Source organism: Giraffa tippelskirchi, chromosome 5 (assembly GCF_054371585.1).
Source record: "Giraffa tippelskirchi isolate mGirTip1 chromosome 5, T2T-mGirTip1v1.2.pri, whole genome shotgun sequence".
NCBI lineage: Eukaryota > Metazoa > Chordata > Mammalia > Artiodactyla > Giraffidae > Giraffa > Giraffa tippelskirchi.
The window spans coordinates 150,994,310-151,006,996 of record NC_137279.1 but is presented as its reverse complement, the minus strand read 5'-3'; the positions used below and the strand labels follow the sequence as shown (position 1 = coordinate 151,006,996).

The following is a 12,687-nucleotide window of genomic DNA, read 5'->3' as shown; positions in this document are numbered from 1 at the left end:
TTGTTAATTTCTATTTTATTTTAATAATGCCTTTATAATCAGAAAATTCAGTTCAGTTCAGTTCAGTCACTCAGTTGTGTCCGACTCTTTGCGACCCCATGAATTGCAGCACGCCAGGCCTCTCTGTCCATCACCAACTCCCGGAGTCTACCCAAACCCATGTCCATCGAGTCGGTGATGCCATCCAACCATCTCATCCTCTGTCGTCCCCTTCTCCTCCCGCCCCCAATCCTACCCAGCATTAGGGTCTTTTCCAATGAGTCAACCCTTCGCATGAGGTGCCCAAAGTATTGGAGTTTCAGGAAATTACTTCAGCCTAAATACGTGGTTTGCTAAACTTTATTATATGATTGTACATTTTATAGACAGAAAGAATTGCATCAATTAAATAAATATAATCTCCAACATTTTGACTGCTGTTTATGTATTTTCACTGTAGTTAGTGTTTCCTAGAATATCCTTTACTGTCCTAATTTCAATAAGAGATTTATTATTTACTTACTAGATGTAAAACAGGCAAGGAGTAACATGCTTATGTAAAGAATTTTCCTTGAAGCTACTGAAGTGTTACTTTAAAGGGGGATATTGAAGAATAGTATCATCATTTTGTTCCCCACTGAATTTAGATAGTCACAGCATATAAAGTGGTAGTGTCTGTGTATATATACTAATAGGATGTGTAACCTGACAATTAGAAAAGCATCTGATTACGCTCTTCACAACCCAGTCTTGCTTTTTATGTTTATTTAGATGCATTTGTCAATTTATAAGAAGAGTTAATCAAAATTTTTTACATTTTCTTTTTTTTTAAAGGAGCCCGCTACATGAAAAAAAATGCAAGTCAAAGTGGTCACAACCTAGAAGTCTGCAGAGACAGGAATAACTAGCAAGTAGATACTATGTTATTTTACTATGATTAAGTATATAGAATTAAGTAGTATTTTGGGAATTTTACTCTATAATGATCAAATAGTCATAATTTTAAATTTATACTTAGTATTATTTTTGTTAAGTATATGACATCACAAAAATAGCTAGGAAGAAAAATTACAACTATGGATTTCAGGAAACTAATTTTCTGTCAATAATAATGATATGATCTTGTTGTATTCTCTCTCAGGTCTTATTTTCAGCACCCTAATTCAACAATCTATTCCTTTGTAAAGAATAAGAGCTACCTTTGCCTTATGACATACTTAACCACTATATAAATGTGTGAATTCCTCTCTTAATCATTAACAGAAATTATATTATAATCATGCTTTTAAGAACTAGAGTGGAATTACATTCAGTTCTGAAGGTTACATTTTAAAAATTCAAGGTTATATCAAATAAAATCCAGGCACAGAGCAGGAGCTTTCCACTTATTAGAACTCAGTGACATGTGCAAGAAATGAAATAGGAGGTTCAATGATAAAGACAAGCAATGTAGGAAGGAGTAAATAAGATTATTTCAATGGCAAGAAGAATCTTTGAAAGTCTCATTGTTCCAAATTAAAGCGGAGAGAGTTGATTCTTTCTCCTCAAATGTATCTTGAAGATTGTAGTAGAGTCAGAAAATGTTAAAGCTAAAAGGATTTTAGAAAGTATTTACATCAACTCTTTCACTGATATGGATTAAGGAACGAAGATTGCAAGTAGGAATTGATTTTATATGCTAAAATTACACATATATCACTTAAATACCTTTACATACATACATATACATATGGGAGATAGTGAAGTACAAAGAAACCTGGCGTGCTGTAGTTCATGGGATCACAAAGAATCAGACATGACTTAGTGACTGAAAAACAACACAACATAATATACATATACTTTAAGATAAAATTAATAAAGTTCTTAATTCAACAGATACTTTTTAATGGTGATTAAAATATATTTGCAAAGATACATATATAAGAAATGATAGCGGTATTCACAACGAAAATATTTCAGAAATTGTCCATAAATATTCTTATATTTAAATGCCATAGTAGAAATTTTTATAATTATAAAAAATGTTTAAAATTGTGTCTTAATTTCTTAACAATAAAGATTCCTAAATAATTATATAAACCAACAGAAGTTTCTTCTCTTTCAATCTATTTTAAGGCTTTATAAATGGCAAATCATGGATGATAAACACCTTATGTTTAAACGTTATCAAATATTTATACAATTTGAGCCATTTATTTTGAAAAGAAAAATGCTATGCAGTGACTCAGTAGAAATGAAAAACATCATTATAATGTAAATTATTAGTCCTTAATGTATTGGGTTTATAAATTTAGACTTTTTATCATGGATTTTCATACAGTGATACAAGCTTACACTATAAAGTGGTAGAAAGGAAAGAACCTTCAAAATTTTAAAATTTTTAAAAATAAGCATAGTTGATTTATGATATTCTGTTCATTTCAGCAAAGTGATTCAGTTATATATATACACATTTATTTTTTTTTTTCAGGTCCTTTTTTAAATAGTTCAGTTATGCTATCTTGGTACTAAAGGAGAGAACATTGTGAAAATATGTTTAGAAATACACTTGTAATAGTGTATTTACAAATTTAACTCAGAAAGAAATGAAGAAGACCATAACTTTGAAGATATTCAGGAACTTACAAAGGAAAAAACATCTGCTATACTGTTGAGAGAGAGTCTGTACACAAAGAAACTGATGATTGGAATAACCCAGGGGGGGAAACTTAGGAGCCAAACTATGTGGCTGCAGTAGGAGGATTTTGATGAAAGAAATATCTTTTTCAGCGGATTCTATAGGAACCTGGTTTGGAGGAAGAGTAAACCCATTATATAAGATCTGGACCATTAAAAAAAGAGCAGAGACTTTTTTGGTGGTCCAGTGGTTAAGAATCCACCTTGCAGTAAAGGGCACTCAGGTTCCATCCTTGATTGGGAACTAAGATCCCACATGTCATGGAGAAACTAAGGTCGCAAGCCACAACTAGAGTCCTTGTGCTGCAATGAAAATCGCACGGGCCCCAACTAAGACCTGACACAGCCAGAAAAATAAATATATTTTTAAAAAGAAGCACAGTTTACTTTTAGTAAAGGAGGTTAAAATCCTCTTTAAGGTAACTTTAATTTTAATGTGAAATTCATGTGCCTCTAGCATAGTAAAATAGGAATATCACAGGGTTGGTGGAAATGCAGAACTAGAGCTCTAGAACTAGAAGACATTGACTTGATTTAACTGAGTAGGGATACTGGTTGAACCCACCAGAATTTAACCAGGCAGAAAACATACAGAGTGAAAAGGAAACATTGCACCAGTACAGTTCCTCAGTTCAGTTCAGTTGCTCAGTCGTGTCCGACACTTTGCGACCCCATGGACTGCAACATGCCAGGCCTCCCTGTGCATCAACAACTTCTGGAGTTTACTCAAACCCCTGTCCATTGAGTCCGTGGTGCCATCCAACCATCTCATCTTCTGTCTTTCCCTTCTCCGCCCGTCTTCAATCTTTCCCGGCATCAGGGTCTTTTCAAATGAGTCAGCTCCTCACATCAGGTGGCCAAAGTATTGGAGTTTCAGCTTCAGCATCAATCCTTCCAATGAATATTAAAGACTGATTTCCTTTAGGATGGACTGGTTGGATCTCCTTGCAGTCCAAGGGACTCTCAAGAATTCTCCAGCACCACAGTTCAAAAGCATCAATTCTTCAGCGCTTGGCTTTCTTTATAGTTCAACTCTCACATCCACACATGACTACTGGAAAAACCATAGCTTTGACGAGATGGACCTTTGTTGGCAAAGTAATGTCTCTGCTTTTTAATATGCTGTCTAGGGTGGTCATAACTTTTCTTCCAAGGAGCAAGCGTCTTTTAATTTCATGGCTGCAATCACCATCTACAGTGATTTTGGAGCCCAAAAAGATAAAGTCTGTCACTGTTTCCACTGTTTCCCCATCTATTTGCCATGAAGTGGTGGGTCCAGATGCCATGGTCTTAGTTTTCTGAATGTTGAGTTTAAGCCAACTTTTTCATTCTCGTCTTTCACTTTCATCAAGAGGCTCTTTAGTTCTTCTTTGCTTTCTGCCATAAGGGTGATGTCTTCTGCATATCTGAGGTTATTGATATTTCTCCTGGCAATCTTGATTCCAGCTTGTGCTTCATCTAGCCCAGCGTTTCTCATGATGTACTCTGCATATAAGTTAAATAAGCAGGGTGACAATATACAGCCTTGACGTACTCCTTTCCCTATTTGGAACCAGTCTGTTGTCCCTTGTACAGTTCTAATTGTTGCTTCCTGACCTGCATACAGATTTCTCAGGAGGCAGGTCAGGTGGTCTGGTATTCCCATCTCTTGAAGAATTTTACACAGTGTGTTGTGGTCCACACAGTCAAAGGCTTTGGCATAGTCAATAAAGCAGAAGTAGATATTTTTCTGGAACTCTTTTGCTTTTTCAATAATCCAATGTATGTTGACAATTTGATCTCTGGTTCCACTGCCTTTTCTAAATCTAGCTTGAACATCTGCAAGTTCACGGTTCACATACTGTTGAAGCCTGGCTTGGAGAAATTTGAGCATTACTTTACTAGCATGTGAGATGAGTTCAACTGTGAGGTAGTTTGAGCATTCTTTGGCATTGCCTTTCTTTGGGATTTGTATGAATTGAAGCCACCAGAATTTGACCAGGCAGGCAGAAAACATACAGAGTGAAAAGGAAACATTGCTCCAGTAGAGTTCCTAGGATCATCAATATTAAGTTGTCAAAATTCTGCATAGAGGAAGAAGAATTGGCAACAAAAACTGAGCTCTAGTCAAAAATAAGAGAAAAACTGATTTCAGATGTTTTTGTTTTGTTTTAAAGGAACCAAAGAAGCAGAGAGAGTCAAAAAGGTTAACTGCACTTAAGTGGTGCTGAAAAGTGTTCAGAAGAAGACAACCTAGGGAGAAAAAGCTTTTAGATATCACTATTAGTCAGTTATTGGGAGCTCTAATGGAGATAATCCAACTTCAACAGTCAGATGGATTTACAAATCATTTCCAATATAATAAAGCCTTTGTTCTCTACCTTATCACCTCCCTGTGTCAATCCCAATAATAGTATTATGTTTTTAAGATTTATCTCTAGGTAGTTTTATTTTATTCACTCAGATTTACTTAATCTCAGAATATAATTCAGTTAAAGATACCTTGCATGCATGAGTGCTAAGTCGCTTCAGGCGTGTCCGACCCTATGGATTGCAGCCTGCTAGACTCCTCTGTCCATGGGATTTTCCAGGCAAGAATACTGGAGTGGGTTGCCATGCCCTCCTCCAGGGAATCTTCCCTTAAAACATCCCATAATTTGAAGAGCTAACTCAATTTAACATAGTTTGGCTAAGGGAATCTTTATTACTGGGTAATTCTATCAAATATAAATAACTTATTATTATTTCATTTAGTAACCTCATAGACGATTTTCCACAATAGGCTGACAAATATTCTATTTCCCTCTGGGTTGGGAAAAACCAGTCCTCCTGCAGTTCTCCTACTACTATCACAGTCGCAACACTTCTGACACCAATGTATGAGGATTTTTTTCCCACAGCAAGCAATTTTATGTGATACCATCTGGGTGTCATAATTTAAGTCAACTGTGACACCATTTACCTGAAGATACTCTCAGATCCCACAGGTTAAGGACTCACTCTCAAAGACTGCCCCCTGACACGCACACTTTAGGTGACAACTGCAAGTAGTAGGTCCTAGAAGTTATCTACAACTTCTGTCTGACAAAAGGCTACCTAGTCCAGTATTCTGGCCTGGAGAATTCCATGGACCAAATAGTCCATGGGGTCGCAAAGAGTTGGACACAACTGAGCGACTTTCACTTTCACACTTTCTGTCTGACTAAGCTACAAATTGGCAGATCCCAAGATGTACTCCCTTTGGATTCAGTTGTTTGCTAGAATAGCTTACAGAACTCAGGGAAACATTTATATGAACCAGTTTTTAAAAGGGTATGATAAAGCATACAGATGAACCTCCAGGTGAAAAGATGCATATAGCATGGTCTGGGAAGGTTCTGAGAGCAGGAGCTTCTGTCTCTCTGGAGTTATAGTGTATTACTCTCCAAGTGGATGGATGCATTCACCATCTGGAAGCACTCTGAACCCCACACTATTGGGATTTTATGGAAGCATCCTCATGTAGGTATGATCACGTATTAACACCATTTTTAGCCCCTCTCCCTTTTCTAGAGAATGGGAGATGGGGCTGAAAATTCCAGGCTTCTAATCATGGTCTTTCTGGGGACCAGCCCCAACTCAGGAGCCATCTAGGAGCTCACTCAAAGTCACTTCACTAGAACAAAAGACATTCCTATCACTCAGGAAACTCCCAAGAGATTTAGAAGTAGGGTGTCAGGAACCAGATTCAAAGACCAAATATTAGAATAAGAGATGTTTCCTGTGCTCTTACCACTTAGAAATTTATAAGGGATTTCAGGAGCCCTATATCAAGAACTGGAGGTAGAGACCTATGAAGGAAAGTGTTAGTTGCTCAATCATGTCTGACTCTGTGCAACCCAATAGGCTGAAGCCCACCAGGCTCCTCTGCCCATGGAATTCTCCAGGCAAGAATACTGGAGTGGGTTGCCATTCCCTTCTCTAGGGAATCTTCCCGACCCAGGAATTGAACCCAGGTCTCCTGCATTGCTGTCAGATTCTTTATCATCTGAGCCCCCAAGGAAGCCCATAGCCTCATAAGTAATAATTTCAACTAGTACCTGGCACAGAGTACCTACTTAATTATAATTACTTATAAGTAATTATTGAATGCGCAAATGAATCGGTGTTCTTCTCCCTCTGGATTATCTCCACATTCTTTTTAAAGTACCATTATCCTCTTCTTGCAAAAAATACACTCAGAATTATTTGACTATCTTTAAATCCTTAAATAAACAAATAAGACTAAGGAAAAGGGGATTAGTAACACTTTTGTGGGAGATTTTTCTACCTGATTCTCATTAGTGCTACATTTTATGTCCTGTCACTATATTCTTTGTTATTATAGTTGTCATTAGAGCCTAATAACCAAGACATTTTTCTAACTTTTAATTTAGAAAACAAATACACTTAAATCTTTGTATTGTTTTTATTCTTGTCTTTGTCCACATAAAAGTAGCTTTATTGTTATATTTCAGGTTATCTAAATAATCCATGGTCATTGTGAAAACTTCAAACAATGTGAGTATATGATAAAGAAAGTAAAAGTTGCTTCAAAAACCACTCAGTTGATAAAACCACAGTTAGCATTTACATTCTTTATGGGTTGACCACTTTATCATTGTGAAATGTCCTTTTTTATCTCTATTGATTATTCTTGTTTTAAAAATCTACTTTCTATCTTTAGTACAAACACTGCCGTTTTTCTTTTAGTTAATATTTGCATGGTATTTCTTTTTGCATCCTTCTACTTCTAAACTTGTGTTCCTACATATATGATTTCTTGGAAGCATCATATAGTAACCATTAAAAAAATCTAGTCTGATAATACTGATACTTACTAGGAGTATTTAGGCCATTTACATTTATATAATTGCTGATACAGTTGGGTTTTTACTGGGTTGGCCAAAAAGTTTGTTCTGGTCTGTAGGAAAAACTGGAAAGTCCATAGGAAAAACCAAAATGAACTTTTTGGCCAACCCAATAATACTGAAACTGTACCCATTAAAAAATAACTCCTCAGTCTCCTTCCCCCTAGACCCTGGAAGCCACCATTCTGCTTTCCGTCTCTATGAATTTTGCTACTCGAGGGATCTCATATAGGTGAATAATAGAGTATTTGTCCTTGTGCTACCAACTTATTTCACTTAGCATAATATCTTCTACGCTCATCCCTGTTGCAGCATGTGTCAGAATTCCTTTTCTTTCACATGGAATAATATTCCATTTTAAGTATATATCCCTTATTGTTTTATCATTCATCTATGGATAGATACCTGGGTTGCTTCCTCCTTTTGCCTATTGTGAATAATGCTGCTATAAACATGGCTATACAAATATCTCTTCAAACCTCTGCTTTCAACTCTTTTGGGTACGTATCCAGAAGTAGAATTCCTGGATCGTATGATAATTTTCTTTTTAGTTTTTTGAGGAATTGCCATACTGTTTTCTGTAGTGGTTGCAAAATTTTATATTCCCACCAATGGTGAACAAGCCACAAGCAAATGAGTTTTCCGCATCCTAGTCAACACTCACTATCTTGTGGGTTGTTTTTATTAGTAGCCATCCTAGGGGACTTTCCTGGTGGCTCAGATGGTAGAGAATCTGCCTGCAATGCAGGAAACCCAGGTTTGGTTCCTGAGTCAGAAAGATTCTCTTCTGGAGAATCTTCTCCTCTGGAGAAGGGAATGGCAATCCACTCCAGTATTATTGCCTGGAAAATCCATGGACGGAGGAGCCTGGCAAGCTACAGTCCATGGGGGTGCAAAGATTCGGACACACATATAGTCAGATACATATATATATGTATATGTATATATAATTAAAAGTCACTTTATTATGGTAAAATATACATAAAATAAAATTTGACATTTTAGTTCAGTTCAGTCGCTCAGTCGTGTCTGACTCCTTGTGACCCCATGAACCACAGCACGCCAGGCCTCCCTGTCCATCACCAACTCCCAGAGTCCACCTAAACCCATGTCCACTGAGTTGGGAATGCCATCCAACCATCTCATCCTCTGTCATCCCCTTCTCTTCCTGCCCTCATTCTTTCCCAGCATCAGGGTTTTTTCCAATGAGTCAGTTCTTCGCATCAAGTGGCCAAAGAATTGGAGTTTCAGCTTCAACATCAGTCCTTCCAGTGAACACCTAGTATGGATCTCTTTTAGGATGGACTGGTTGGATCTCCTTGCAATCCAAGGGACTCTCAAGAGTCTTCTCCAACACCACAGTTCAAAAGCATCAGTTCTTCGGTGCTCAGCTTTCTTTATGGTCCAACTCTCACATACATATATGACCACTGGAAAAACTATAGCCTTGACTAGATGGACCTTTGTTGCCAAAGTAATATCTCTGCTTTTTAATATGCTGTCTAGACTGGCGATAACTTTCCTTCCAAGGAGTAAGTGTCTTTTAATTTCATGGCTGCAATCACCATCTGCAGTGATTTTGGAGCCCAGAAAAATAAAGTCAGCCACTGTTTCCACTGTTTCCCTATCTATTTCCCATGAAGTGATGGGACCGGATGCCATGATCTTAGTTTTCTGAATGTTGAGCTTTAAGCCAACTTTTTCACTCTCCTCTCTCACTTTCATCAAGAGGCTCTTTAGTTCCTCTTCACTTTCTGCCATAAGGGTGGCGTCATCTGCATATCTGAGGTTATTGATATTTCTCCTGGCAATTTTGATTCTAGCTTGTGCTTCATCCAGCCCAGTGTGTCTCATGATGTACTCTGCATATAAGTTAAAAAAGCAGGGTGACAATATACAGCCTTGACGTACTCCTTTTCCTATTTGAAACCAGTCTGTTGTTCCATGTCCAGTTCTAACTGTTGCTTCCTGACCTGCATACAAGTTTCTCAGTAGGCAGGTCAGGTGGTCTGGTATTCCCATCTCTTTCAGAATTTTCCACAGTTTATTGTGATCCACACAGTGGATGCTTTGGCATAGTCAATAAAGATGTTTTTCTGGAACTCTCTTGCTTTTTCGATGATCCAGCGGATGTTGGCAATTTGATCTCTGGTTTCTCTGCCTTTTCTAAAACCAGCTTGAATGTCTGGAAGTTCACAGTTCACATATCGCTGAAGCCTGTTTTGGAGAATTTTAAGCATCACTTTACTAGCGTGTGAGATGAGTGCAATTGTGCAGTAGTTTGAGCATTCTTTGGCATTGCCTTTCTTTGGGATTGGCATGACAACTGACCTTTTCCAGTCCTGTGTCCACTGCTGCGTTTTCCAAATTTGCTGGCATATTGAGTGCAGCACTTCACATCATCATCTTTCAGGATCTGAAATAGCTCAACTGGAATTCCATCACCTCCACTAGCTTTGTTCATAGTGATGCTTCCTAAGGCCCACTTGACTTCCCATTCCAGGATGTCTGGCTGTAGATGAGTGATCACACCACCGTGATTATCTGGGTCATGAAGGTCTTTTTTGTACAGTTCTTCTGTGTATTCTTGCCACCCTTCTTAAGTATAGAGTTTTGTGGCACTAAGTTCATGAACATTCTTATGCCAAATATTATTATCATTGTCAATGTTAATTGGTAATAAGTTAAATAGTTCAAAAATGAAAACTTCCAAATGATATGAATTGAAGAAGAAGTATTTTTCAACTCTGTACACAGTCAACCAATCTCCCTCTTTAGAGGAAGGTAGCTGCTATTATCAATTTCTTATATAAATTTCCAGAGATATTTTTCCAATATATAAACCTATGGACACACATTTTTTCCCCTTCTCCATAGATAGCATTTTTAGACACTATTTGAAAAATTGCTTTTTCCACATAGTAGAAAATACAGGAGATAATTTGATATCTGTTTATGAAGAATTTTCCTATTTTTATTTTTTAAAACTCTTTAATAGTACATTGTATAGATGTATATCATTTCCAGTCTTTGCTGTCACAAGTAGTGCTGCTCTAAGTAACCATATATAACTCGTAAATTTCTTTGCATACATGCAAACATATTATATTAATAGGAGAAATTGAATTGTTATATATTATGATATGTCATTTTGGTTGAGTCTGTAAAATTCTCCCTCATAGAACTTATTCCAATTTTTACCATTATCTATAATATGGTGAATGCATCCATGTTGCTTCCAGTCGTGTCTGTCTCTGTGCAACCCTATGGACTGCACCCTGCCAGGCTCCTCTGTTCATGGGATTCTCCAGGCAAGAATACTGGAGTAGGTTGCCATGCCATCCTCCAGGGGATCTTCTCAACCCAAGGACTGAATTTGCATCTATTATATCTCCTACATTGGCAGGCAGGCTCTTTACCACTAGTGCCACCTGGGAAGCCCCCAATGTGATGAATATGACTTTCTAACTTTAATAGATGAATATTGTACTCAAAAGCTGTGATGGCTTAGATTGCCACAGGATTATATGTAAACATCCCATCCTCACATTGCCACCTAGAAGTAGATTGTAATGATTATTTTCTTATTCTGAGTCTCATTGTGCTGAATATGTAAAGTAATATCTGAATTACTTCAAAGTTGCATTTCCTTGACAATCAGAGAGATTCAGCATTGTTTCATATCTGTTAGTCATATGCTCTTCTATAAATTGCATATTATTGCTTTTATTGCCTGCTTTTTTGTTGTTTTTTTTAAATTACTTTGTAACTATACTTTGTATGTTAATACATATACCAACCCTTTTTTCTTTCAAATATATTATAAATATTCTACCTAGCTAAAATTTTATTTTGCATGTGTTAGTTTTTGTCATTTTTTAGCTATATGAGCCAAAACAGATCTTTTCTTGTTGTAATAAAATTAGCTAGTTTTTGCTGTGACTCTTCTGTATATAATTTATATTAGTAATTAATTCTCTGGAAGGAGTTGTGTCGTTCTTAGAGATTATGATGACACGAAGTCTGTTTTCTTAAATTATTTCATTATTTTAATCTTAATTCATTTATGATTGTGAAAGAGTTAGTTTTTACAATTATGGAATGTTTTGTCTTTAATGTTAAATGAAGAGATGGTTTCACACTTTATGCAGCTATCCTGAAAGTATTACTATTATTTCATAGAGAAGAAATGTCAGTAAATAAGAGAGAGTAAACCTCAATTTAGACTTACTGGATTAAGAGAAAAAGATTATCTCAAAATGCCAGGAAGGGGAGAAGAATACTGGTGTTTTGTTTTGTTTTTTCTGGTACTAAAAAAGTTGCCAGAAGTCCTCTTGGGTTATTTCTTACTTACCTCCATGTTTACTGGATAATTCCCACAAATTATTTGTGTGAGTATCTGGAAATTAAAACTTTTACTTCTATTACTATTCATCTCACATGATAGAGATCCTCTCTGCTTTACAAATTATAGTGTTAGTTGAGCATGACGGGTAGCAAGGATACATATGTCATGAGGTTAATAGAGTCTAATGGTTAAAATGCATGTTCTGGGGTTAAATCATCTAGGTTAAAATCCAGCAGTACCATTTAATGCTGTGTAAAATTGAATGCATTCCTTAACCTTTCATTCCCTCTGTTTCCTCATCTGTAAAGTGAGTTTCATTGTGTTTGTGTGTGTGTGTGTGTGTGTGTGTGTTGGTAGCTCAGTCATGTCTGACTCTTTGCAACCCCATGGATGGTAGCCCACCAGGTTCCTATATCCATGCGATTCTCCAGGCAAGCATACTGGAGTAGCTATTCCCTTCTCCAGGGAATCTTCCCAACCGAGGGATCGAACCCGAGTCTCCTGCATGGCAGGCAGATTCTTTACCGTCTGAGCCACCAAGGAAGCCGCTCATTCTCATTCCTGTTTCTTCATCTGTAAAACGGTTGCATTGTACTTGTCTTATAAGATTGTTCAGGTGTTGTAAAGAAATCAGCAAACAAAAATGGCAAAATCCGTAAATTCATAAATGAAGTATTTGGGGATCTTCATATGAAATATGTATCTGAGAACAGTGTGAGAAATGAATCAGAATAAGAAGCAACAGGTCACATGGCACGTAGTGAGCACACAATAAGCGTTACTTATAATGATTTTTTTAAGACTCAAGAAATACAA

The 12,687-nt window shown here is 36.8% G+C and overlaps 1 protein-coding gene across 8 annotated transcripts in view; it reads left to right on the top strand.

Annotated features, from left to right (window-relative positions):
• The window catches only part of LRRC7 (leucine rich repeat containing 7), a 574,473-nt gene that overhangs the window by 148,878 nt on the left and 412,908 nt on the right, over positions 1 to 12,687 (top strand). For 3 of the 8 annotated variants that reach the window (XR_014053759.1, XM_081490662.1, XM_081490664.1), the window contains exon 3: positions 814 to 890. The exons of the other annotated variants lie outside the window; for them this stretch is intronic. Coding sequence is in view for 2 of the 3 variants with exons in the window: in XM_081490662.1 (XP_081346788.1) it covers position 890 (1 nt within the window). In the remaining variant the exon portion in view is untranslated. The remainder of the gene's footprint in view (positions 1 to 813; positions 891 to 12,687) is intronic. 8 annotated transcript variants of the gene reach the window in all.